Source organism: Ammodytes marinus (assembly GCF_949987685.1).
Source record: "Ammodytes marinus genome assembly, chromosome: 16".
Classification (NCBI taxonomy): Eukaryota; Metazoa; Chordata; class Actinopteri; order Uranoscopiformes; family Ammodytidae; genus Ammodytes; species Ammodytes marinus.
This window is the reverse complement of record NC_137220.1, coordinates 26,819,310-26,845,679: the sequence shown is the minus strand read 5'-3', so window position 1 is coordinate 26,845,679 and position 26,370 is coordinate 26,819,310. Positions and strand designations below refer to the sequence as shown.

The following is a 26,370-nucleotide window of genomic DNA, read 5'->3' as shown; positions in this document are numbered from 1 at the left end:
CCAATAGGTTCAGTGTGATATCAAAAGTATGTAAACCCAATTACAACAGCTTTCGAGAAAGCCACTAATCCAACACACTTTTTCTGCAGTAGCAGCATATTATATAGATGTCGCTCCTTTTTAAATGAGTGAAAGACATTAACATCAAATTAGGTGACGTTTTTCATTGAAGCGCCTGATTGATTTATAACCAAATCCATGTTCCTCAAGTGGTCAGTTTAAATTAATAAATCATCTCTATATTCATATAAGGCTATTTAATGAGGCTCGTCTGTGAGTTTGGGATCATACATGTGAACAGTAATCGCTCGCGTGCAGCCGCAGAATTACATTTCAACCTGACAGAAATCTGTTCAGTGGCACAGATGTTAGATAACTAACATCCTAGATAAAATAATGAGATACAACATAAATGGGTTGATTAATCTGAATGTAGAGCATGTTCACGGTGTGTTAGGTGGTTCGCCTATATGAACGACACAAAAGGCTGAGAGTACTGATCAGATAAATGATCGATCAAACGTGAAATCGTCAGGAAATTATAAAAACATCCCGATGGAGATTTCTATGGAGTGATTTTGCTTTAAACTCTACAGGGATACGTTGTGACACTTCAGTCGGAGCTGCAGCGTAAAGTGAAAACAAACTCGCCCTGTATTCTGAATCGCAAAATCTTTCTTTTTTCTATTCTACATCCGACGATAAAAAGAATCTAGTTAGGATGCAGTAGACTAGGCATACACTTGGGACATACTTTTACTTATTTATTTCATCATAACATTGCGCCTTGATCTTGCCTCTTGCTTTTATGTCCGTCACATCCCCGTTTGTTTTCATATGGAGGCTCCTTTGATGTCACATCACTTCAGGTTCTCACTGGATTATGGGTCAGAATCGCCCAAATAGGATGCTGTTTTCAACACAAAAAATCTTAGCCGGATGTAGTAGACATCCGGGTCTTTCTAACCATCCGAAATCTGGCCACAAGAATCGGGACATACTAAATCTTTTTTCTAGCATACTAAATAGTAGAAAGTATGCGATTCGGAAAGCAGGGACAGCGTTGGTTCCCTCAAACCACCCAGGTTAGACCCACGGCGGATGTTGCCGCAGTAACGGACCCGAGTTGCGCTTGAACCTTCTTCCTGAAATGGAAAACCCAGAGTTTACACTAACTCAGAGCGAACAAACTCTGAGTTGCCTTAAAACCCGCCTCCTGAAACAGGCCCCAGGTCTGTCAGGCCATCGGACGCAGGTGTGATATTTGTTGCTCATTTTCATCTCCATCCAGGTTCCATTATGTTGTACAGATTTGAAAGCAGTTCTATCCCCAGTAGCTGATTGAAGGCTGTGTTTACACTCATGTCCATTACTTAGCTTTGTGTTCGGTGTCTGAGTGACTCTACATCCTTGATTTTTTCCACACTCGTAATTAATCAAGTCAGTTACATGATCATGTTATGTTGTTATTAGTTTGAATCGTTTTAGAGTTGATTGGCTCATTATCCTTAAAAAAAGACATGTATTTTTTTTTATACAGCCATTTGCGCATGTTCACACTCTCACTTGCGTGTATTGAGTTATAGTTATTGTTGCACCTCCTAAAAGCCTGTTAATTCCTCAGTCGCTCAGCAAGAGACGGCCTGCAAATGGTCCCACCTACACACATAAGAGTCGGCGGCAGCTGCTCTCCATCTCTTTCTTCTTCCCTCTTCTCTTTCTCCTCAGGTCTCTCTCTCTCTTTCTCACACACAAAAACACACAAACACGCATCTTGCTTAAAACAGGGATTGAAATTACCTTGGGAAACAATGCCCTCTGTTGCTGTTATAATCAGCAAATCACACACTACACATGTTTAGAACACAGTACAGTGACATGCACCACATGTGTTCACGCCTTTTTTACACCTACATGGCTGTGTGCATTTTCTATGCATAAACCTCTTCCGTCATTTCTATGCAGTTATAGTACGAGTGCTCTTTTAATCCACTTGAGTATATCTCCGCCTAAAGCTGTCTCTTGCACTCTCTCTATCTCTCTCTCTCTCTCTCTCTCTCTCACTCTCGCCAGCCCCACTACTCCCACGCACTCCCTCCCACATATCCTCCTCTGGTTGGGCTAATCATCGCCTGTCACTTTGCCACCCACACACACACACACACACACATGCATTCACACACACCTGCCCTCCCTCCTCCTCTCTCTCTCCCTCTGTTTTATTCCATCCTCCTTGTCTTCTTTCCTCCTTCTTCATGAAGAAAGAGTGATCACGTATTACCTTGGTGATATGTGTGGCTTTTACAGAACCTTCTAGGGAAATACAGGGAAAATAGAATCGGTGGGGGCTGGACATTGTTACTACAATCTTAACCGACCATCTCTGCTCCACTGTGTTTATATTCCTCTGAACTAAAAGGCTTGTTATTTACGACCAGACTCCAAGCCAAATAGGCAATTTACAGGTTTTAACTCCCCCCTTTAAATTCCTAGTATTTGTATCTTGTCATCATCCCTGGAGCTGCTCAATCTCTGATGTAACTGGTCAGAAGTCCAACCAATCAGCCGACCTGTAAAAAAAAAAAAAAAAAGGCAAAAAGTCATGTGAATTAGCTTGCATGCACTCAGTTTTGGAGCTGTACATTCATTGATAGAGATTACTTATTTTCCCAAGAAAATCAAGCTTGAGCATGCATAATTGGTTTGAGTTCATATAAAAGTCAACCTACTGGGTCTCGTTGTAGAATCAGCATGTGTGATGCTCTCTCTGCTGCGTTTATATGCGACATGCTAATCCCTTAAGTCAGCAAAAGTCTTAGCGAGTCTTTATCTTTATTCTTATACATTTTTCCTAGTTTTCCATTATTGTATTAGAAGATAATAACAATCTCCTAGTTAACGGTTGGCCAGTGTGTCAGAAGAAGAGTGGAGGACAAGACGCAGCCTTGTATGCTCTTTCTTTGACTTTTTTGGTCTTTATTCCAATGTTATTTTGCCCTAAATCAAAATGTTTAGTTACCCTATTGTGTGTATAAAATGACCTCTGGGCTACTTGAATCTAATGAACTGACACGACACAGAATACTACATACTGGAGGAAATAGGTTCTTTGGGCAATGGAACAATTTGTGTTTACAATTCACCACTACTGGTCAGCTCTGTGCTTTTAGAACCCCTCAGGTGAAGTGGGGGTTGAGAGCTGCTCTGTGCTCGACTGAGTATGTTCCGCTGTGCTTTCCTTTCATGGCTATAGTGTCTCACTGTTTTGAAATAACAAGGATAAGTAGGGGAAAGTCAGAGTAGTAGAAGTAGCCAATGTGCTATATTTTTCTATTTGCAATGGCTTACCTTTTATCCTGGGCCTCTGGTTAACAATACAAAATAAAAAAGCCCTCTCGGATCCATTTGGCTGGTTGGTGTGTTTTTTTTCAAAAACCCGGACAAGAATGTTGAAGTACTTACAGTTCAAGCTCCCCAAGCCGGAGCAAAATCCAATATCTCTGTCTCCCCCTCTTATTAACTTCTGTTACTTCTCTAATTCTAATAATACAACACAGGTATGATTCAGCACAATCACTTGTCTTATGGGACATGACATGCATTAGAGAAGGGGAAACAAGGGGGGACCTAGTAAACTGTAGTAATTGATTTCTTGGGTTTGAGAGCTGGCCCATAAAGAACAAGAACCAAATAAAAGGAAAATCACCGGAGAGAAAACAAAGGTTCACATGGGGAAAATGAGGCTCCAAACTGATGTAGCACAATTTTTATCTTTTTTTGGGGTCAACAGATCTGGGACATAAGCATTCAATCATCTGTGTGTGTTATGTGTGTTTGTCAAGGGGGCTGACGATGGCAGTGACGGGTGAAGTGTTAGCCCTGACATGCTGTATCTGAATGAGCAACCACGTGTACACATGCTGTATACACGCGGCATCTCTCTCTCCCTCTCTCTCTCCCTCTCTCTCTCTCCCTCTCTCTCTCTCTCCCTCTCTCTCTCTCTCTTTCTCCGTCTTATAGTCTGGCCTCTACCTCTCTCCTCCTCCTCCTCCAACACCTGTCCTTGTTTAAATGGGAGCAGAAGAGCTCTTTTCTTAGTTCTGTGCCACCATCCCAAGGGGTCCCTGCTTTTTTTTCATGCTCTATTTCTGAGAGACGCAATGCATGATGGGTAACCCAGTGGCCCCAACACTCTCCATCTACACGCATTTCCCTTTTGCCCTTCATTCGTTCGTGGCGGTGGGGTGCTTAATGTGAGCTTAAACAGCTGGGATGGACATGAACAAAAAGCACTGCGCAGACAACTCTGGCCTCTCTCACACACATTTACACTCCAGCACACACTTGACACGTGAGAACTCATTTCTCAGTCCAAATATTGAAACCAGTAAAACATGCAAAAAACCTAATTTCGATCTACTTCCTCTAACATGTTTGCACCCATTCTCATTAGCCCAGTTACTCTTACTTGATCACAACACGCCCACAAAACAAACATGCAATTTTTTAGAATGCTCACGCAATTTAGCCCTATTTATTTCAGATCTTAGATCAGCCCCTTAGTGATCGCTGATGCATCTTGACTGAGGTTTCTTAAGACTAGATCAAATCGCACACACACACACACACACACACACACACACACACACACACACACACACACACACACACACACACACACACACACACACACACACACACACACACACACACACACACACACACACACACACACACACACACACACACACACACACACACACACACACACACACACACACACACACACACACACACACACACACACACACACACACACACACACACACACACACACACACACACACACACACACACACACACACACACACACACACACACACACACACTCAAAAGAGCTCTGTTTGGTTTTTCAATTAGCCCCTCCTTGAATCTCCATACCACAACAGGTAGCTGCATGACTCTGCAGTTGTTTCCTTAAGTGCAACAGGCTCTGCTACACAGATCTGGAGAAAGCAGGACTACGTATGTATCATTGAGGTGCAAAATGGCGCATGAGACCATTGAGACATCACAAGGGGTTATCCTGAACACGGCCCTAGCTGTTGCTTATCTTTCTCTGCTTCATTTTCCCTCTGACAAAGTCGGTTTTTCTCTTTCATGTTAAGCCTTATTTTTCTTTGTCCTGCATATTTGGTTTTTTAGAAGATTTTTGGCCAACAGTGGAGGGACAACGACACCCCAGATCTTGTAAGGGATTCCCCACCCAACCACAAACATGCGCACCATCATATATATGTCTCACTGAGAGGTCCTTATGTTAACCTCATTGCCATCTTTTTGACTTTTTTCACTATATATTCACCTTAGTTTCTTTCTCCCTCCTCATTATTATGCAGCACCCTGAGTGTGTGAGTGCCTGCGTGAATGGGTCAACAAAAGCCTTAACACGCTATAATTGTAAAATGTACCATTTGTATGTTTACTTTAGCCCAATAGCTACTTCTGAATAGGCTTCTTTTCTCAGCATGACTCAAAAGCTAATATGCTACCTTTTTTTTATTTCCTCTTCTGGGCTAATTGGACAGCAGCATTTAATTCCTCAGACTTTAAAGTGTTGACCAAGTTTAAACACATAATCATTATATTTAGCATTCCACAAATACAGTTCCCATGAGGCTTAGACATCTGTTCTCTGGCTTAGCTTCATGGGATATGTTGTTGTTTTTTTGAGCTAAAAATAAATAATTTATATTAACTAAAAAAAAATATAATAAATACAATATGGAATCCTGAGACTTTCACAATGTGTAGCCACTATAGAAACAATTCTAATTTGACTGAAAAAAAAACCCTTGTGTTTCAGCTTTGTTTGCTGTAGCAGTGTGTGGTGTGGTAAAGGCTTGTGTTACAGCAGCTTAAAAAGAGGGCAGGGTTTTGGCTCACTGATGCCAGATGGTTTGGATTTGCTACATGCGGTCTTATCCAGCAGGCCAGACTATGCGTGACAACCCTACCTGAGTCGCCAGACTAAATGTCAACATTATTTGCAACTGCAGTCTGGTCCCCCTTCTCTACTGGATGTCTTACATTTCTCCATGTTGAGCCTTCATTATGGTCCTAAATGCATGACACCATTGCTGGACACACTTGTATTAGGTTAGTGGGTTGCTAACAGCTGTGATGTTTGAGCTTCCAATATTAGCAACATGTCATTTAGATAGCAATAGTTTTCTCTCCATTGTGAATGAGCATTGTGGGAAAAAGTGTTCAATCTCAGGTTATCATCCACTATAAGATGAGTGTGTGTGGGAGAGAGAGAGATAGATATAGGGCAAAGGGATGGATGAACTGCAAAGCGTAAACTGCAAAAGCACTTCCAAATGGACTGTGTTTAAATGGTATGCTTTCACAGGGATAGTAACGTGCACAAGTGTACACAAGCGCACATACACACTTTTACACGGCCACCCAGACCCAGTTATTATCTGAGTCTTGCACATTATCCCGCTGCTGCCCCATTATACTTTCCCACTTGTTTGTTTCCCTTGGGACTTAGCACGCTAGGCAGGTATTACCATAACTGTTATGTTTACTCACACACTGTGTGCACACAATCACACATGCTACTGTATACAGAACTCGCCACCAAAAAGTAGAAGTCACTTCCACCCCCCAAGGGAAGTGCAGTAGCTGATGTAATGATAGGCGATAGTTTGGGTGGAGATCTGTTACACGCTGTTTTGTAACACAACACTTTGCAGCCGCCGGGCGCCCTCATCTTTCAACTTCTCCCATGGCAACGACCCTAGCATTATCCTGCTGCCATGACGACGCCATAGTGAATCCAGCTTGACCTTCACCAGTGATTCAGTGCCTCTCCATCCCACCTCCATTCCCTCCCTCCGTCTCTCGTCTTCTCTCTGCTCAACATTGTGCAAATGTCCACTTTTGCTGCTTCCGTATAGCCTGCATCCTGTTTTCTCTCTATACCTGTGTGGGTGTAGAAAACTCTTGTGTTAAACAAGCACAAGTCAATCCATCTACACAGGCTGATGTCATACTTCACCGGGGACAGTCTGTTCAAGTCCGCGTGGCCATGCTTCCTCTTCTGACTCAGTGGTGTAAAGCTGGCAGGCATGTGGCTGCTTGTTTTGCCGCGCTGCTGCAGGTGCAGATCAACCTGAGCTCACCTCCCTCACAAAGGAGCTATTGTCTTCCCCTCAGTCAGGTACATGGGGACATTGTGAAGCCAACTCCGAAATATTGATTCAGTAATGACAAGTTTTCGGAAGGGTTTGTTTACTTGTGTTTTTGTGGTTGTGTGGGAATGTGTATCTGTGTGTCAGAGTGTGTACAATCTGGTCACCGTGGATATGGACCGGTCTTTCACGTTGCTCTTAGCATGGTATGCGGATATCCTCGTTGGGGTTGGAAACTCTTACACTAAGTCGGCCAGGTTGTGTCATGTCCGCCAAATATTTTTCTGCATAGTACGAAACAATAACCTTATGCAAAACATTCCAGTTTTTCCACTGTATGCCTCTTTATTGATTCCTGATTGAATTATGCACTGTGTAACTTCCCCCTGAAGGCTACAGTCCAATGCTCTGCTACTGTTACTGTGTGATATGATATTGAAGTTGCCATGGTAACGATTTGCATCTCTACAGTGTGATGTTTTTCTTTCTTATTCTTCTTGCTTTGCGTTGGCCCCGTACATTGTGCAGAAATGAAACTGCAGATGACGAGATAACATCTCTCGCAAAATTCATTCATTCTTTACCCTTCTGGCTTCTTGCAAACACACTACCCGCCAGTTTGCTGTGTGTGTGTGTGTGTGCGTGCGTGCGTGTGTGTGTGTGTGTGTGTGTGTGTGTGTGTGTGTGTGTGTGTGTGTGTGTGTGTGTGTGTGTGTGTGTGTGTGTGTGTGTGTGTGTGTGTGTGTGTGTGTGTGTGTGTGTGTGTGTGTGTGTGTGTGTGTGTGTGTGTGTGTGTGTGTGTGTGTGTGTGTGTGTGTGTGTGTGTGTGTGTGTGTGTGTGTGTGTGTGTGTGTGTGTGTGTGTGTGTGTGTGTGTGTGTGTGTGTGTGTGTGTGTGTGTGTGTGTGTGTGTGTGTGTGTGTGTGTGTGTGTGTGTGTGGTACAGTACAGTGTTGGCTACTCATTTATTAATTGATCCAGCAAGTTGAAGCCGCCAGCGGAATGCCATGGGTGTCTAAGCCAGAAGGGCTGTGTGTTCAGGGATGAGTATCTGTAAGCTTCTTAGCAGGCCTGCTGGGAACTGACGAGATGCTTAGGCCTGCCTGTGAGGCACCAGATCACTGGCCAGGTTTCACCATGGACATTAAAGCAGGCTGTCCGGAGTATACACAAGAGCCAGAGGGCCAGTGATTGCACTCAATACTGCAAGTGATAAAAAACAAACAAACACAATGTTTGGTTTTCATGCAAATGTAAGACAATGGTTTGTAATTTACCTTTTAATTGTCAAACCACTGTTTAAAAACCCTGTTTGACTTCAATTTGACGCTTAGCTCCTCGTCCTCAGCGTTAATAAGCATACACATGTTTAATAATTGGTTTATAAAGTAATATAATTTTTAAGCAGATAATATGTGTTTTGTAATGCATTGGTCAAAGCTATAACTCCTATTAGCCTACATTTGAGTTTAGGCTGGTGTGTAAACTGAAAATGAATGAATGAATAAAGTAAAACACAGTTGTAATAATGTAGACTATTCCTACATGGTAGAACTTGTATACAAACACTTTAAATGTCATAGCATTTCATTCATGTTTGCAAAATAAAGTGTGATATTAAAATAATGAACACATTTTCTATAGCTACTGCTTATAATGCTACATTAAGCAAGGGGACTGAAAGTGTGCCTGGCTTTACTTCACTGCTTGACACTGTTTTTGTAAAATAGTTAAGAGTAAATTAAATCCATAGTGCTCTCACTAAGAAAATCCATTTTCAGTTATCTAAACATAATGGAATTAATGTTTCCAAGAGTAATCAAAAGCAATCCATATAAACCATCATAACTGCTTGCTGATGTTGCATGTTACCACTGGGAAACAGGTAAAAAGCCCATTATGAAGTATGTGTGACATAGCTAAAGCTAAGGGGCCCTTTGGACCCTTTTTATTCAGTGCTATGAATGTGTGTCTCATTTTCCTGTATACATTGCAGATCTCACACTGTCTTTCCACCAGGTCTCTCTTTGTATATGTGTCCTTCGCTCAACTCTTTTTGTTCCTTTTTCTTGACAATGCTCTGCATATTCAGAAGAGGCAGCCTGTAGGTATATGAACCAAACACTCTCACTGTAGCTGCATGACCCCTCCCTTATCTCTTCCCTTTTATTGCTTATACTTCCATTTTTAACTCCTTTTTTTGTGGAGACTCTAACCTTTCTTTGAGGTGTATTTTTCGTTTTTATCCTTTTATTTATCTATTTTTTTTGGGGGGTTCTAGAAAAATCCCATCGCCTGATGAAAGATTAACCAAAGAAAGAAAGGCAATACGTTTTGATCTCCACAAGACATCAGTACTTACTCAAGCCTGAAGAAAAACATCATTCATTTGAAGCATTTTGTCTCCTCCATTTTCCGTACCTGCTGTCACATGTTATCGTTTTCCATTTGATCTGTTTTCTGTTCACTTTTACCAAAAAGAAACTTCCATCGTGCTCTCAGTTGTCCCGGTTACAAGTCACATGTCCTGTATGTCTTTTGTCTTGTATTACTGCATGAACATTGCACGCTGGGGGTCTCTCTGTAGCTCTCTCTCTCTCTTTTGTTCCCTTTCTCTCTTTCCTCCTTTTTTTACTCTTTTAAAAAGCTTGTGGTGTTGCGTGTTATTCATGCACTTTTCTCCCTGTCTCCCTCTTTTCTCTCTGTGCAGGGGATGTGCTGTTCCAGATGGCTGAAGTCCACAGACAGATCCAAGTGCAGCTAGAGGAGATGGTTGGTATTCTAAGCTCAAAGCGTTTTTTTTTAGCTGTTTGGTTCACAGTGCTCTCAATAGAACTATGTGAAAAAGGTCTTAGAATGTAATATTCTACCAAAGGATTTAGATAGGACAACAGGTTATTGCAGCAATAACTACACTCAACAAAAATATAAACGCAACACTTTTGTTTTTGCTCCCATTTTTCATGAGATGGACTTAAAGATCTAAAATTCATTCCAGATACACAATTGTACCATTTCTCTCAAACATTGTTCACAAATCTGTCTAAATGTGTGATAGTGAGCACTTCTGCTTTGCTGAGATAATCCATTCCACCTCACAGGTGTGCCACATAAAGATGCTGATCTGACATCATGATTAGTGCACAGGTGTGCCTTAGACTGTCCACAATAAAAGGCCACCCTGAAATGTGCAGTTTTGTCTCACAGCAAAATGCCACAGATGCCACAAGCATTAAGGGAGCGTGCAATTGGCATGCTGACAGCAGGAATGTCAACCAGATCTGTTGCTCGTGCATTGAATGTTCATTTCTCCACCATAAGCCGTCTCCAGCAACTTCGCACTGCCATTGAAGAGGAGTGGACCAACATTCCACAGGCCACAATTGACAATCTGATAAACTCTATGCGAAGAAGATGTGTTGCACTGCATGAGGCAAATGGTGGTCACACCAGATACTGACTGGTTCTGTGTCCCCAGACCCCCAATAAAGCAAAAAAAATGCACATTTCAGAGTGGCCTTTTATTGTGGACAGTTTAAGGCACACCTGTGCACTAATCATGATGTCAGATCAGCATCTTGATGTGGCACACCTGTGAGGTGGGATGGATTATCTCAGCAAAGCAGAAGTGCTCACTATCACACATTTAGACAGATTTGTGAACGATGTTTGAGAGAAATGGTACAATTGTGTATCTGGAATGAATTTTAGATCTTTAAGTCCATCTCATGAAAAATGGGAGCAAAAACAAAAGTGTTGCGTTTATATTTTTGTTGAGTGTACATTCATGGGCACTGCTCCATGATGCTAGAACACAACACACACTGCGTTCCAAATCACATACTTTTTTTCTTTTTACTACATACTAAAGTACAGAAGAGTTTTAGGGCCACAGGAGAGAAAAATAAACAGATTAGGAAGATTTTTTTTTCATTATGTCGAGAAATGTCAAGAATAAAGACGAATACTCCAAAATGCAATTGTAGTTAGTGGGGCATTTATGCATTTCCAGCATACTATAATTGATATGCATGTATTGGGACACCCTAAATCTTTTTCTGGCATACTAAATAGTAAGGTAGTATGGGGACATTTGTCCAGCAGTGACAACACATGTGCTGCTGAGCTCTGTGGCCCCTGCGGGCAGTACACTGAGTCCATGATAATGAAATGAACATTGACTCATATTGAATCAACAGACATGCTGAGTTTGTATAAATCCAAAAAGAACGCAGTTAGCTGCTGCAGACTGGGGGAGTTGATTGGTAACAGTATGGCATTCTGGGTAATATGTTTGTAAGACAAGTTATCCACAGTCAATATGAAGTTCATTAGTGTATGTCCAGGAAAGAGGAAGACTCTGGGCATAAGTGCTCATCACTTAGACACCCACAAGCTGTCTGCACTTAATGGATATACTCATATGTAAATATACAGTGGCTTGAAAAAGTATTCATACCCCTTGAACTTTTCCACATTTTGTCACGTAACAACCACACACGTACATTTATTTGATTGGGATTTCATGTGATAGACCAACACAAAGTGGCGCTTAATTGTGAAGTGGAATGAAAATGAAACATGGTTTTCCTTTTTTTTTAATAAATAAAAAACTGAAATATGTGGCGTGCATACGTATTCAGCCCCCTGAGTCAATACGTTGTAGAACCACCTATTGCTGCAATTACAGCTCCAAGTCTATTTGGATATGTCTCTACCAGCTTTGCACATCTACAGACTGACATTTTTGCCCATTCTTCTTTGCAAAATAGTCCGAGCTTCAGATTCAGCATCACATTGGATGGAAAGCGTCTGTGAACAGCAATTTTCAAGTCTTTCCAGATATTCTCAATTGTATTTAGGTCTAGACTTTGAATGGGCCATTCTAAAACATGCCTATATGTTTTAATGTAAACCATTCCATTGTAGATATGGCTGTATGTTTAGGGTCATTGTCCTGTATGTTTAGGGTCATTGTCCTGCTGGAAGGTGAACCTCCACCCCACTCTCAAGTCTGTTGCAGACTCTAACAGGTTGTGTGCCCTGTATTTGGCTCCATCAATCTTCCCATTAACTCTAACCAGCTTCCCCGTCCCTGATGAAGAAAAGCACCCCCACAGCATGATGCTGCCACCACCATGTTTCAGAGTAGGGATGGTGTGTTCAAGTTGATGTGCAGTGTTAGTTTTCCACCACACATTGCATTTTGAATTAAGGCCAAAAACTTAATTTTGGTCTCATCTGACCAGAGCAGCATATTCGGATGAAACCAAAGCTGAAGTTTTTGGCCTAAATGCAAAATGCAATGTGTGGCGGAAACTAACACGAACATCACTCTGAACACACCATCCCTACCGTGAAACATTGTAGTGGCAGCATCATGCTTTTGGGGTCCTTTTCTTCAGCAGGGACAGGGAAGCTGGTTAGAGTTGATAGGGAGATGGATGGAGCCGAAAAACAGGGCAGAAAAACCTTTTTGGAGTCTTCAAAAGACTTGAGACTGGGTGGAGGTTCACCTTCAAGGAGAACTTCTACCCTAAACATACAGCCAGATCTACAATGCAAAGGTCTTTTCATTATTTTACACATTTTAAACATATTTTTGAAACATTCTAAACATCTTTATCGAAGCATGTTTTTGTTTAGCTTTTTTAAAATACATTTGAACATCTTAATCCAGTGGTTTAATCCTGCTTCCTTAAAGCATGGATAGTAGTGACTGAGTGCAGTGCATTGGAGTGAGAAAATAGGCAGACAGCCCAAATTATTGACTTTTGTTCATTCACACACCCAGTGTTTTTTCGCTAGTGCCCCCAATGTCCTGCTGGGTGAAACTATTAGGCAACAGAGAACCAGACCCTCCTAGGGGGGTCCAGGGGTATGCCACCCCCCCCCCCCCCGGGAGATTTTTTTTTACCTTTTTTAAAGTGAAATGCATGAATCTGGTGCACTTTGAGAGGAAAATTAAGAGGCTAAATCTGAGGAATTTTGTGTGAACAAATAATTTGGAGACACTGAGTCGGATGAATTAGAAGCTATTGAAGAAAGACACATGGATTTTCCATAAAAATATTAATTTAAAATAAAATATTATGCAGGGTCCTTTGGGATGGGCTTGGAGATCTTTTTCTTTAACGAGACATATTTCTCTGTAATATAGTGAATGCATTTAAATGCAGTGAGAGGAACGAAGCAGAAGAACTCTTGTCCAGCTATCTTTATTTCCACAGACAAGGCTGAAATAGGCTATAGACTATACACAGTGCATGGGCAACTGAGGGCATTTCCAAATGTTTTTAAATAAACTCAATTCACCCTGTGCTAGGACGTGAACGTGATGTGATCAGTTAACCTCAGATTATCTCCCAGTAGATGAACTGATTCAATTATTAGGCTATTAACTATCTAGACCAAAACATTGTATTCCTTTGATAACTTACATTTGCTTAATATGATGTTAATATCAAAAACACAAACACATTTTTTTTTTCACATATTCATCCGCACCCCACAGTTTGAAAACCACTGGTTTAGATCAAAGCATAGTCATGTTTTAGAATGGCCCAGTCAAAGTCCAGACCTAATACATACAATTGAGAATATCTGGAGAGAATTGAAAATTTCTGTTCACAGACGCTTTCCATCCAATCTGACACTGAATCTGAAGCTCGGACTATTTTGCCAAGAAGAATGGGCAAAAATGTCAGTCTGTAGATGTACAAAGCTGGTAGAGACATACCCAAATAGACTTGGAGCTGTGATTGCAGCGATAGGTGTAGGCGTATTGACTCAGGGGGGCTGAATACTTTTTCACGCCACACTTTTCAGTTTTTTATTCATAAAAACATGTGTAAATCATATTTCATTTTCATTCCACTTCACAATTAAGCGCCACTTTGTGTTGGTCTATCACATGAAATCCCAATCAAATAAATGTACGTGTGTGGTTTTAACGTGACAAAATGTGGAAAAGTTCAAGGGGGATGAATACTTTTTCAAGCCACTGTTCATGCACTGTATATACATAATATGCATTTGTCTTTGGTCCATATCCAAATCCCTATACTCTCTGTCCATATGTTTGTAATCCTTCCTCTACTTCATACTGATCTTCCGGTGTTGAAGCTAGGGTTGTTAATTTTTTCACTGTAATATTTGGCAAAACTGTCATAATAGCCATTCAGCTATATGTTGGTCAAGTGGTCTGAAAATATTTTTTCCTCACTTTGCTCTCCCTTGCCTCTGTGTGCTGCCCCCCAAAATTGCCACCGCTCATGTTAATTTTGACCAATCAGAGCGAGGTCAGATTCTCCGTTCTTATTGGCTGTGGGACTGTCCGTTCACCTTGGCAATGACGTTGATGCGTCAGTTGCGTGAGCGTTCACGACCCTAGCAGTCTGACACTACTGATTGGCACTACTACGGCGGACAGCGAGTAGCAATGTCTTCACAAACGAACCCTCAATTTACCATTCCCCGGATACCAAAAACTAACACCGCTAAGACAGCAAAAAAACGAGGAAAGACGAATGTTGAGAAGTTAACTGCTAAAAGGGAGACGGAGAGAGCTCGAAATAAAACCAGAGTAAAGTCGGAGTGTTTCCACACGGTCCATGTCCTCTTGCCCTATCACGTCAAGACCTCTCCGACCGCGACCTCGTCCCCTTCCTCTGCCCCTAGGCTGCCTGCCGCTAGCAGCAGGACGTCCGCTGGCCCTAGCCTCTATATATCCCTCGTCCTGTGCTCAGTGTTGCCAACTCATAGCGATTTTGTCGCTATTTTTAGCGACTTTTCAGCCCCCCTGGCGACTTTGTTTTCAAAACAGCGACAAGCGACAAATCTAGCTTTTTTTCTGGTGTTATTGGTGACTTTTTTCACCAAAGCAAGTATCAGTTTTAACTCTTCTCACCGACCAACGGGAGCCTCCACGGCCCCTCCCCTGTCACAGAGCACTGACAGGCGGCCCGGTCCTCGTGCAGCAGCCCCTCCCAGCTGCGGTCAGAGCAGGAGATACACACCTGTCTCCTGTCAATGTAACTGAATTCACATGAACATAGCTGTCGTTCGGAGGGAGGAACTACAGCAGGTAGAGCGTTGGGAAAACAGCCGTTGGAATCCCAACGGCTGTTTTCTCGCAAACTCTCAACCCCAGCTTTAACTCTCCAGCTCGAGTCCATCTTTTTGGAAACATTCAAAAGTCTATTTTCCTAAAATGTTATTCTTTTTTTTGTATTAAATATTGTGCTAGGATTCTTATTAAACGGCATAATTTAAATGAAGAATAAATAGAATCCTGTTGCAAATATGTATACTTCGACTACTAAGATTTCTATCATTCGGTTCATTTGAAATAGTTTTTATGACCTGAGGAAAGTGCTCCGGCCCATGGGAGAAAAAGTAAATGTATTCAAACTAAATAGAGGAAAACAACAGACAATTATTGAAGATAATTGATTATTCTATAGACAGTTAATGAAAGGCAGGTCACTTTACAATGGTAGTCACTAAAAGAATTGTGTCGGACACCACGGAATCCGTGACAGTGATTTGCAAGCTGAGTGAGGCTTCTCTGGCCAGGGTCGCTGTTGTTATAATACATTCATTCAGTAGCCAAGCAAATGAGAACAACACATGCATTTTAATAACTTGCTCGTCCAATGCATGCAACTTATTCATTGAGTATTCTATTGACCGGTTGTTTTGTGCTTCCTCCTGCAGTTGAAATCCTTCCACAATGAGCTGCTCTCTGAGCTGGAGAAGAAGGTGGACCTGGATTCTCGTTATCTAACTGTAAGTATCCGATTGGCTCGCTCTACCAAACCCCCGAGGACACATTTCAGCCAATGAGGGCACCCTGTACTGTAGTAGCTATACGCCGTATTTCTTTATAATACAGTTTGTTCCAACAGATCTGTAAGGGCATCGCTTTTAATCTGACGCGATAACAGATTTATTCAAACTTCTGGATCAAAGGCGAACAGCTGAGAAACATTAGAGGATGTGTGTGAGGAGAAACAAACCACTCGATAATAACGTCTTGTGTCTTCTTACCCGTCAAGAGCAGATTGATTATAATAAACACCGTGTGTGTGTGTGTGTGTGTGTGTGTGTGTGTGTGTGTGTGTGTGTGTGTGTGTGTGTGTGTGTGTGTGTGTGTGTGTGTGTGTGTGTGTGTGTGTGTGTGTGTGTGTGTGTGTGTGTGTGTGTGTGTGTGTGTGTGTGTGTGTGTGTGTGTGTGTGTGTGTGTGTGTGTGTGTGTGTGTGTGTGTGTGTGTGTGTGTGTGTGTGTGTGCGCACGGTGGAGCTGGTTTACATGTGATATCTTTAGAATGAGTGGGTCGCAGAGTGTAGAGAGCTGCACTGCTGTGCGTTGTTTTGGGGGATGGGATAATGTTGGCATTATTGTAGGCCTATTGCATTGTTAGAAGGAGGACCATGTTACTGTAGAGCTGACTCCGGCTAACTCCCTCACACACACACTTAATTTGATATTGCGCCTACAAATCAAATGGAGTTTTTTTTTTTTTTTTTTAAGTGTTGTTTGTGAGTCATTTAAGGAGTCTCCTGCCCTCTTGACTTGAAACACGGAGGCTTTATCACTTGAATCAGATGTTGTCAGTTCAAAATGAAAGCCACGAGAGCTCAGATGGAATCTTTGCCTCGCGAAACACATCTGCTGAATTGAATGTGTTTTTGCTGTCTGAATTGATATGGACACAAAGACATGGCAATGTTTCATGATTTTCATTTTCATTCGTTTCAGATGCATCCTTCCAGGCGCTTCTATCTCAGCTGAGGGTTTTAACATCCATTTATACTTTTAATGATTTCACTACAGATCCACCGCAGTGATAATGGGCAACTCATTTTGCCTCCGACTTTGTGAATTAATGATCTGACATTTTGTTCAAAAACGCTCAGAGGAAAAGCTAGCTGTTTTCCAAGGCTGGTGTGTGTGTGTGTGTGTGTGTGTGTGTGTGTGTGTGTGTGTGTGTGTGTGTGTGTGTGTGTGTGTGTGTGTGTGTGTGTGTGTGTGTGTGTGTGTGTGTGTGTGTGTGTGTGTGTGTGTGTGTGTGTGTGTGTGTGTGTGTGTGTGTGTGTGTGTGTGTGTGTGTGTGTGTGTGTGTGTGTGTGTGTGTGTGTGTTCGTGCGTGCCTGCTGTTCACAATTGCGCAAATCTCTCACTGTTTCTATTCCTCCTGTGTGGCATAATGGCTTACTCTGGCTTTTTAACAACACTCACCCGCCAAAGAGACCATGGTCAGATTCTCAATGAAGTAACAGAGTTCACCTATTGTCCACTGTGTCTCAATCAGATGTAATCACATTAATTATCTGCCTGTAGTTGTAGCCAGTGATTGAGAGTTGTTTGTGTGTGTGTGTGTGTGTGCGGGTACCAACAGTCAACATGCTTCTGATTTGTACATTAGGAGGAACATTCCTGCTCTGATGAGGCTGATGCGACGGATATTATCTCGTTTACCCAATTTGTCCCTGCAAACTAAAAGCAAACCTTTTACACAATATGTCCGATTGTGTCTTTTCCAGCGAGCACTGCTATACTGTGTAATCTACAGTATGTTGCTGGGGACATTCCGCTGGGGAGCCTGGGGTTTTTCCGGGGAATTACTGTAAATTGTGGATTTGAACGGAGGAGCATAATTTGCTCATATTGGTTGTACTTGCCTCACCTCCGAGGCAAGGAGGGGATGAGCGTGTGTGTGTGAGTCATTCATTGTTATTGGGTTACAAAGACAACAAAAGGAATGTTCTGGTACACTTTGAGGGAACACATCAATATGTTTCAGATAAGATCCTGACTTGGAAAGTTAATCAACGGTAGATATAAGGTTCAAATGTGCAACTGGAGCATTTAGTTGTTGAGAGGTTTGCTGCAGTGTGGCTCAACTAATACCACCCATCTTTCTTTTTGAAATCCCTAAGAACTGCATGTGTTACACTGCTAGACTTCCAGTGACAAACAGCCTCCTTCCGGCTCCTTTTTTCAGCCAAACAATAGCTATACTGTAGAGGATAATACAGTGGAGGAAATAAGTATTTAATCCCTCACTGATTTTGTAAGTTTGCCCACTTACAATGAAATGCACGGTCTATAATTTTAATGCTAGAATGTCAAAAAGAAAATCCAGAAAATCACATAAAAAAAAAGATAGAAATTGTTTTGCATTTCATTGAGTGAAATAAGTATTTGATCCCCTATCAAAACATTGCTTAGTACTTGGTGGAGAAACCCTTGTTGGCAAGTACAGAGGTCAGACGTGTCTTGTAGTTGATGACCAGGTTTGGACACATCTCAGGAGGGTATTTGGACCACTCCTCTTTGCAGATCCTCTCCTAATCTTTAAGGTTTCGAGGCTGTCGCTTGAGCTTCAGTTCCCTCCACAGATCTATTGGATTAAGGTCCGGAGACTGGCTAGGCCACTCCATGACCTTAATGTGCTTCTTCTTGAGCCACTCCTTTGTTGCCTTTGCTGTATTTATAGGGTCATTGAAGTGCTGGAAGACCCATCCACGACCCATTTTTACGGACCTGACTGAGAGAAAGAGGTTGTCACCCAGTATTTCATGGTACATGGCCCCATCCATAGTTCCCTTGATGCAGTGAAGTCCACCTGTCCCCTTAGAAGAGAAACACCCCCAAAGCATATTGCTTCAACCTCCATGCTTGACTGTGGGGATGGTGTTCTTGGGGTCATAGTCAGAATTCCTCTTCCTCCAAGCATGGCGAGTCACTATGATACAAAATAACTTGATCTTGTTCTAATCTGACCACATCACCTTCTCCCAAGCATTCTCTGAGTCGTTCAGGTGTTCATTGGCAAACTTCAGACAGTTCTGTACATGTCCCTTCTTGAGCAGGGGGACCTTACGGGCACTACAGGATTTCAATCCATTACGGCATAGTGTGTTACCAATGGTTTTCTTGGTGACTGTGGTCCCAGCTGCCTTGGGATCATAAACAAGCTCCTCCCGTGTAGATCTGGGCTGATCCCTCACCTTTCTCATGATCATTGATACCCCACAAGGTGAGATCTTGCATGGAGCCCCAGACCGAGGGAGATTGATGGTCATTTTGTGTTTCTTTCATTTTCGAATAATCGCACCAACAGGTCTACAATCTTGTCCCTGATGTCCTTAGACAGCTCTTTGGTCTTGCCCATGATGGAGATGTTGGAGTTTGGTTTATTGACTCTGTGGACAGGTGTCTTTTATACAGGTAACAAGTTGAGACAGGTGTGTTTTATACAGGAAACTAGTTGAGATTAGGAATACTTTTTTAAAGCACAAGGACTAATCTGTGGGAGCCAAAATCCTTTATGGTTGGTAGGGGATCAAATTTCATTCAATGAAATGCAAAATAATTTCTATCTTTTTTTTTATTTGATTTTCTGGATTTTCTTTTTGATATTCTGTCTATCACTGTTAAAATAAACCTAGCTTTAAATGTATAGAACGCTCATTTCTTTGGAAGTGGGCAAACTTAAAAAATCGGTGAGGGATCAAATACTTATTTCCTCCACTGTTCCTACATCCTTCTGTGTTTAAATGTGAGTAATGAACCTTCAAGTATGAGCTTTCTTCGCCAAATTTTGTCTCACAGAAAGAAACGCATGAGCTTTTGCCACACCAGACACAGTTACTATAGCAACAGAGCCCGGTACAGACAAGAAAACAAAGTTGTTGTTCTCAATAAATACATAATTAATTAAGCAAATGAAATGAATGAATGAAATAAATAAAGTCTGACTGTTATAAAAAGGATTAATTTTTACCATCTCAAGCACAATTTGAAATGTCCTTGAAATGGGACATCTCTTTCAGCGGATGCTTTTGAGAGACACATGTATGATGCCACGTTGTTGCCAGAAAATCAAAACTGCAAGACGAAAAACAAGCAACCGTGTTAGGAATCGTCTGCATTAGCTTTTTTTTTCCCTTTTAAACCGAAAAAGATTGCTGTCAGATGTCAAAGCCCCCCATTGAACACACCACGAGGGAGGTTTTCTACACACTGGAGATAACATCTTCTGACGGATTACATATCTCAAGCAATTTTCAAGGCTCTGTCAGATGTTGTTCTATACTGTAGGGGAATTCATTCTATCCGGTAGGCTGTTTTGTGAAAGTGGGAATACGTCCAAAACCTTCTTGAAGATATATCTGCAGTACTGTAATGCGTTTGCTCCGTCTACATCCCACCCTCTTTCACCACAATTTCTGACCCAACATATTTGCTTGTCATTTCAATTGATTAACTTTTTCTCTACTGTTCTATAATGTTTTGTGTTACCTTACTGCACAATTTAGAATGTATTTATTGTGTATATTACTTATTTCATCTTATTTTATTTTATCTTTTGTAGTTATTGCACCGTCGGGTTGGAGAAAAACGTCATTTTCGATTCCTCTGTTACATATTGAAGATATTGACGATAAAGCCACGTTGACTTTGACTTGTCCTCTGCCTGTTGCCCTGTTGTGTAGGCTGCCCTGAAGAAATACCAGCTGGAACACAAGAGCAAAGGGGAGGGTCTGGAGAAGTGCCAGGCTGAACTGAAGAAGCTGCGCAGAAAGAGCCAGGGCAGCAAGAACCCCTCCAAGTACGGGGAGAAGGAGATGCAGGTAAGACCCTTTTTTTAATCTAAATAGTTCTCTGAATTTACCTAGCAATTACACTGAAGATGCCTCATATAAGCATCCAAATGGACTGGTTGGTTCAGAATTCAATGTATTCCATTGTCAAGACCTTAGAGACTTGACATAAAATAAATTGAGAAAATATATTGACGCTCTCAAGCCAGTTTGTAGCACTGATGAGCTTTGCTTCCATGTGGGTGACTGTGAGATTGGAGGTTTATGAGTTTTGGTCCATAATTACTTTTATTGTTCAGCAATTAAAGAAAATACACACAACAGCAAGAATGGGGGTGTATGAAAGTGGCTATGCGTTGCCCTGAGTAGGAAGGCAAATAGTGGAGGTTTTGATCATGAATTGTGTGGCCTCGCCAGTCTTTTCCATAGATCGATGCACATAGAGCAGGCACCGAGACGCATGCCTGAAAAAAGAATACGATAATTGACGTACCTGAAGACTGCACATTTACCTTAAAGTGTGTTTTAGCACATGGCTTTGGTAAGGGGTTTTAACAGAATAATTAGCCTAATCCATTATCCAAAGAGGTTAAGGTAAGGTGGCTAACTTCTATGGACAATGTACTGTAAAACAAATACATTTAGAAAATAAAAGCTTACGGCAGAATGCTATCATTTACCACAATTTAAAAAAAAAAGTATATACTGTAGTTATTTGATTACGAGTTTTATATTCAAGTGTTCTAGATTTCCTCACACTGTTCTCTAAAGGGACATTTCTTATTCGGTTACAATTCTTCATATTGCATCCATGTTTTTAGTTTTTGTTTAAGTCAATAATGTCTGTGCCTAGGTATTGAAGTTGACACTAGAATATAATATGTTGTTGGAATTTGCTGCATAGATGAACGTTTCTTTGGAAGGGGGGAGGGGGGGGGCATAGTGTTTTCAAACGGGGACCATGAAAATGTCTTATTTTGATAAAGGTGGTTAGAGAGAGTGCTTGTCTAACTGCTACATGTGGATACAAGTCTCTTTATCATTAAACTAGTGTGGTATGTTTACTACTGCCTCATGTGACCTTACACATAACACCAACAACGTTAACCGTAAGAATGTTTGAGAAAAAAAGAGCTCTGGTATTGGCAAAATTCCAAAATCCGAATTGGATCCGAATTGAAAAATAGTGGATGGTGGGTTGTCTAATAAACTCATTTTGGGCAACATTTTCATTCTTCAGTAGTCAGACATTCAAAAACTTCTGTCGGTTCTATGTGAAACTAAACCAGTCACACTATTGATATTACTGTATACTGAGGGGATCAAAACAGGTTTTGCTCCTCCTGTCAGCATTCATGCCAATTATTTCCACATAGCAAATCAACCTCTGACAGAGCAGCTCAAGTTAATTGGCCTTTGATGAGTTTGAATGTACAGTCAATGTTAGACGAGCTTTAATTAGTTACCTTTGACATTTAATTTTTTTTCATCGCTAGCCTGCCTACTTGACAGGGGGAGTAGTGACAGTGGACATTATCCACATACAGTACATACACACACACACACACACACACACACACACACACACACACACACACACACACACTCACACGTTTAACGATGCACCATCTCTTTATGAAACCCCTATTAAAGGCCTTCGCTTGTGGTGTTGTTGTTTCCAAGTTATTTATTGGTGAAGCCCTGCAGCTATGTTACTGTGAGAAAAATGATGCGGCAGGAAATGGCAACAGTGAGAGCTGCTGCCCCTTAACAAGGATTCAGCTGGAAAGTGGAACTGTGGACTGGACTGCCTGGAGGGGATGGGAACGCACACATCTCTATCTAACAGGTCAAGGCTTGCAGGGCCATTGGCAGAGCTTCTGTTATAGTCTTTCTGTGGAGCGTGTCCCGGTCATGACCGAGTCAGATTGATGGCCACACACCGGAAACATAATCCCACCAACACCCATGGACATAATGGCTTTTGTTTAGTTCATTGGGTTTGAAAAATGTTGTTCAAATGCTTTTTTTGCTACTCAGGTTGTAGAAATAGGCAATTCCTCTGTACAGGGGTCAACACGAGCCCCTCCCTGTCTGGGATGGTATGGCAGTGCTGGATTGATCTGACTTCTGTGTCACATTAGGTTTGTTCCACAGTGTCAGGGACTCAATGAGTAGATGTAGTGTCATAAGGCATCAGAGTTGGCAGGCAGTGGGCAACAGTGTTGTTGCATGGAGGGCTTGGGATAGGTGTAGCGGTGTTTGAGTGCACCTAACCAGTGCATGTCAGTCAAGAACGAACGGCAAGTTGTTACATGTTCCTGTCTTACTGCCTCATGGCTTGGATGATTAGGCCTTGTTTGGATTCTAGTATCACATGAAGCACAGTTTGATGAACAGAATCAGGAATTTAGGAATCTATAATCTATAAGAGCCAATAGAGGTTGTAATGTTCACATCCCAAATACAAATATGTTGGGTATTTTGAATGGTGCTGACATTTCTGACGTATTAGAAGTAGTGATATAAAGTGTGCCTTGTGTTATTTTACTTACTGCAGATATTGTTTTTGTTCTAATTGAAAGTTTGGCCAGATCAGGATACAAACAGCAGACAAAAAGGTCAGGGGCTCTCGGGGAAACTCTTTAGGATTGGCCCTCAGAGCACCATGATGCCATATTCAATGTACAGTGGTTCATACAGTATCTCACTGTGGATCATTGCTTGGCAGACCACTAGTACAGCACAAAATAACAACAGTAACAGTAAATAAACTTGCTGCATATTGTACATAGAGAGTAGTAGCGTTGCTCCACACTCTTGATCAATGGGGCCCATCTGTGCAGAGGCTTTGGCCTCTCACGTGCATTCCCAAACCCCAAATAATAATGCAGGGAAAAAGGAGAATCTCCCTTTCTCATTTTCAGCCCGACTGTCACTGATCACATCACGGATGTGGGCGAATGAGAGAAAAGTCTACTCCGGTCCCCAAGAGCGCTCCACAACGCCGACCATCCAAACAGAAAAACTTAGATATAGTGAATGACTGAGTGCATGTTGTCCGACATTGTTACTTCAGTCAATAGCTGGCAGTTAACGGTGCACTGTGTAACTTTGGGGCGTGTCAGATACGTTTAAATTTTCTCAGGTATATTTTCATAACTGAACAAACAAAACTTCACTCACGGGTAAATTGGATCCATGGAACACTGTTTTGAAGTTAAAAAGCGACCTAAAAAAAGCTACTGTGTCACTGTTCTTTTTTACAGCAGCGGGGGCCCACTGTTTGGTTCTAGATGCCTGATTTGATTTATTATGATAGAATGATGATATTGTTCAATACTAAGAAACGTGTAAAGTCATATATTTTGTAAACTAACTACGGACTCTGAAAATGTAAACAAATCCCCGGCACCTGCATCATTAGGAAACATTAGCCCCCCCCCGTTTCCCTCCATCACATCTGTTATATTTCCACAGATGAGAGTTTGCTTTCTCCTCTATCTCCTCTCTTTTCATTAAAAAGTAAGAGACGGCGGCCGCGTTCAATTGATCGCCGTCCCTATTGCTCCCTCCGTCTCTCTGTCTGTCTTTCGCCTCCCTCCCTCTTCCCTCTCCCTTCAGACACTTTCACTGTCGCTGAAGCCCATGCCAAATTCAAATCGACTCATTATGTAGTTGAACAGAGTGGACTGAGGTACCTATTCAGAAAGGAGTTATTCATCTAGATAAAAACTGCTTTGCATTGCACAGGGCTCTGCTAATAACAGCCCAGACACAGAGGTAAAAAGGGAAGGGAGTTCACGATTGATATGTTTGATAAGCTCTGATTTTTCTTCAGCGTGGCATTGTAAAAAATTGAGGAGTGATGTCGACCTGGAATGGTGGATGGATTTGTACGATTGCAGAAAGGGGAGTTGGTGATTTGCAAGGGCAGTAGAAAAGCACCGTAAAGGCAAAAAAACACAGCAGGTTTCAAGCAGGTACTATAGAGTAGGTGTTTTCTGTTGTGCCCGGCAGCGTTCCGACATAATTAGTTTGATTCTTAAGCGAGCTGATGATGAAGGAATGAAAGAGCAAATCAAAGCAGCTCATACCTGTGCGGGGAAAAATGTATTTGAATCCTAATTGGAATAAAAAGGAGCATAAACAACCCTTACCCTTTTGGATCGGTGTAAATCCCTGCCTCTCCTGGTGCTCTAGTAACCACTGGAAGCTGTGTCGGATGCTGGTGTGTGAGGATTTTTGTCCTGAATATGTCCGCGGGAAAGGGGACACACGGATTAGTTAAAAGTCTGAATGTTAAGAGCTGGTTTCATTTCTATTCATACCCTTTGCAGAACAAGTCATTCCAGAGTTGATGTAACCTGAGGTCACACGGATATAATGGTGGCTGGTGTCTGCCTGGGCTTTTTTCCCTACTGCACTTATTGTCTTGGGTTACTTTGGTGAACTTTTTTTAAAGGGGTTGGAGATTCGGGCCATGTGGATTTGACAAGAGGAGGGAGGGACTCTTCACCTTGTTGAGTTGATGGATATAGCCAGTTGGAACCAGTTTCAAAGCACTTCATTTGGACTTAAAGACCTACTTCACTGGTGGAAATATGAAGGTGTATTGAACTCTGAGATCCTATGTAGTATAAATGTGCAAACATTTTTGAAATCGGTTCTTCCTAGCCTGAAAAAAAGGAAGAAAGAGTGTTTTATGGTCTCACTGTCTAACCCTACATTTTACTAGTGTGACATCACACTAGTAAAAATGTAGGGTTAGGATTAACAGGACAGCTGGGCCAAGGGAAGACTGAGGGAAGGAAAACCTCATTCATTATATTATAATAGTGATTTTATAATGATAGAACGCCGGTTCCGTATGGGTGAAGTATTACTTTAAGGTGTACGGAAAAAAACTGAAGTAGCACTGCAAAAATGCGCTTCGTCCGATTGGCTACATCCCTCTCGTCCTTGATTTTACGACTTAGCTCTGTGGATTTGTGTCATTGTGCAAGTAGTTTTTTCATCCATTGCTGATGCACAAATGTTTGTTTTCAGTATCTTTTTGGACCACCTTAAATATTCCTCCATACTTGGGAGTTCGCCTTGTGACTTTTGGCAGTGGGGAAGTAGTGTGCTCTGGTGGTGACTTAATGAAATGCATCTGCAAAGTCTGCATGCAGACCAGGAACCACAAGAACTTCCATTTGGCTGCAGGGAGGAACTCTTAACTTAACAAACGTCATTAGTTTTTGTGGAATGTTAAGGAAAACTTCCTCAAATGTATCTTTAATGCTTTGGGAATACAGAACTTGAAGAGCTGTGTTAATCACACAGCCGCAACAACCAACAGCCAGATGGCTTATGACCATTTCTCCTCTCCTATGGCAAAAGTAATTGTCCATTTAATTTACTTCAGTTGTTGTTTTAGCAATCTCTACTAATATGGAAGGGTGTTGCAGTTGTGTGACTTGACTCCGATCAGAGTTAAAGACACAAAGTCGCAAAATGACCTATTTTGAGGACAACAGTATAGGAAACTCTCTGCTACCAGCATGCAAACT

General features: G+C 41.7%; 1 protein-coding gene across 2 annotated transcripts in view; it reads left to right on the top strand.

Annotated features, from left to right (window-relative positions):
* The window catches only part of LOC307262884 (BAR/IMD domain-containing adapter protein 2-like), a 69,353-nt gene that overhangs the window by 25,794 nt on the left and 17,189 nt on the right, over nucleotides 1–26,370 (top strand). For both annotated transcript variants that reach the window (XM_080043893.1, XM_080043894.1), the window contains exons 4-6: nucleotides 9,912–9,973; nucleotides 15,920–15,991; nucleotides 20,708–20,845. In XM_080043893.1, coding sequence (XP_079900019.1) covers nucleotides 9,912–9,973; nucleotides 15,920–15,991; nucleotides 20,708–20,845 — 272 coding nt within the window. The remainder of the gene's footprint in view (nucleotides 1–9,911; nucleotides 9,974–15,919; nucleotides 15,992–20,707; nucleotides 20,846–26,370) is intronic.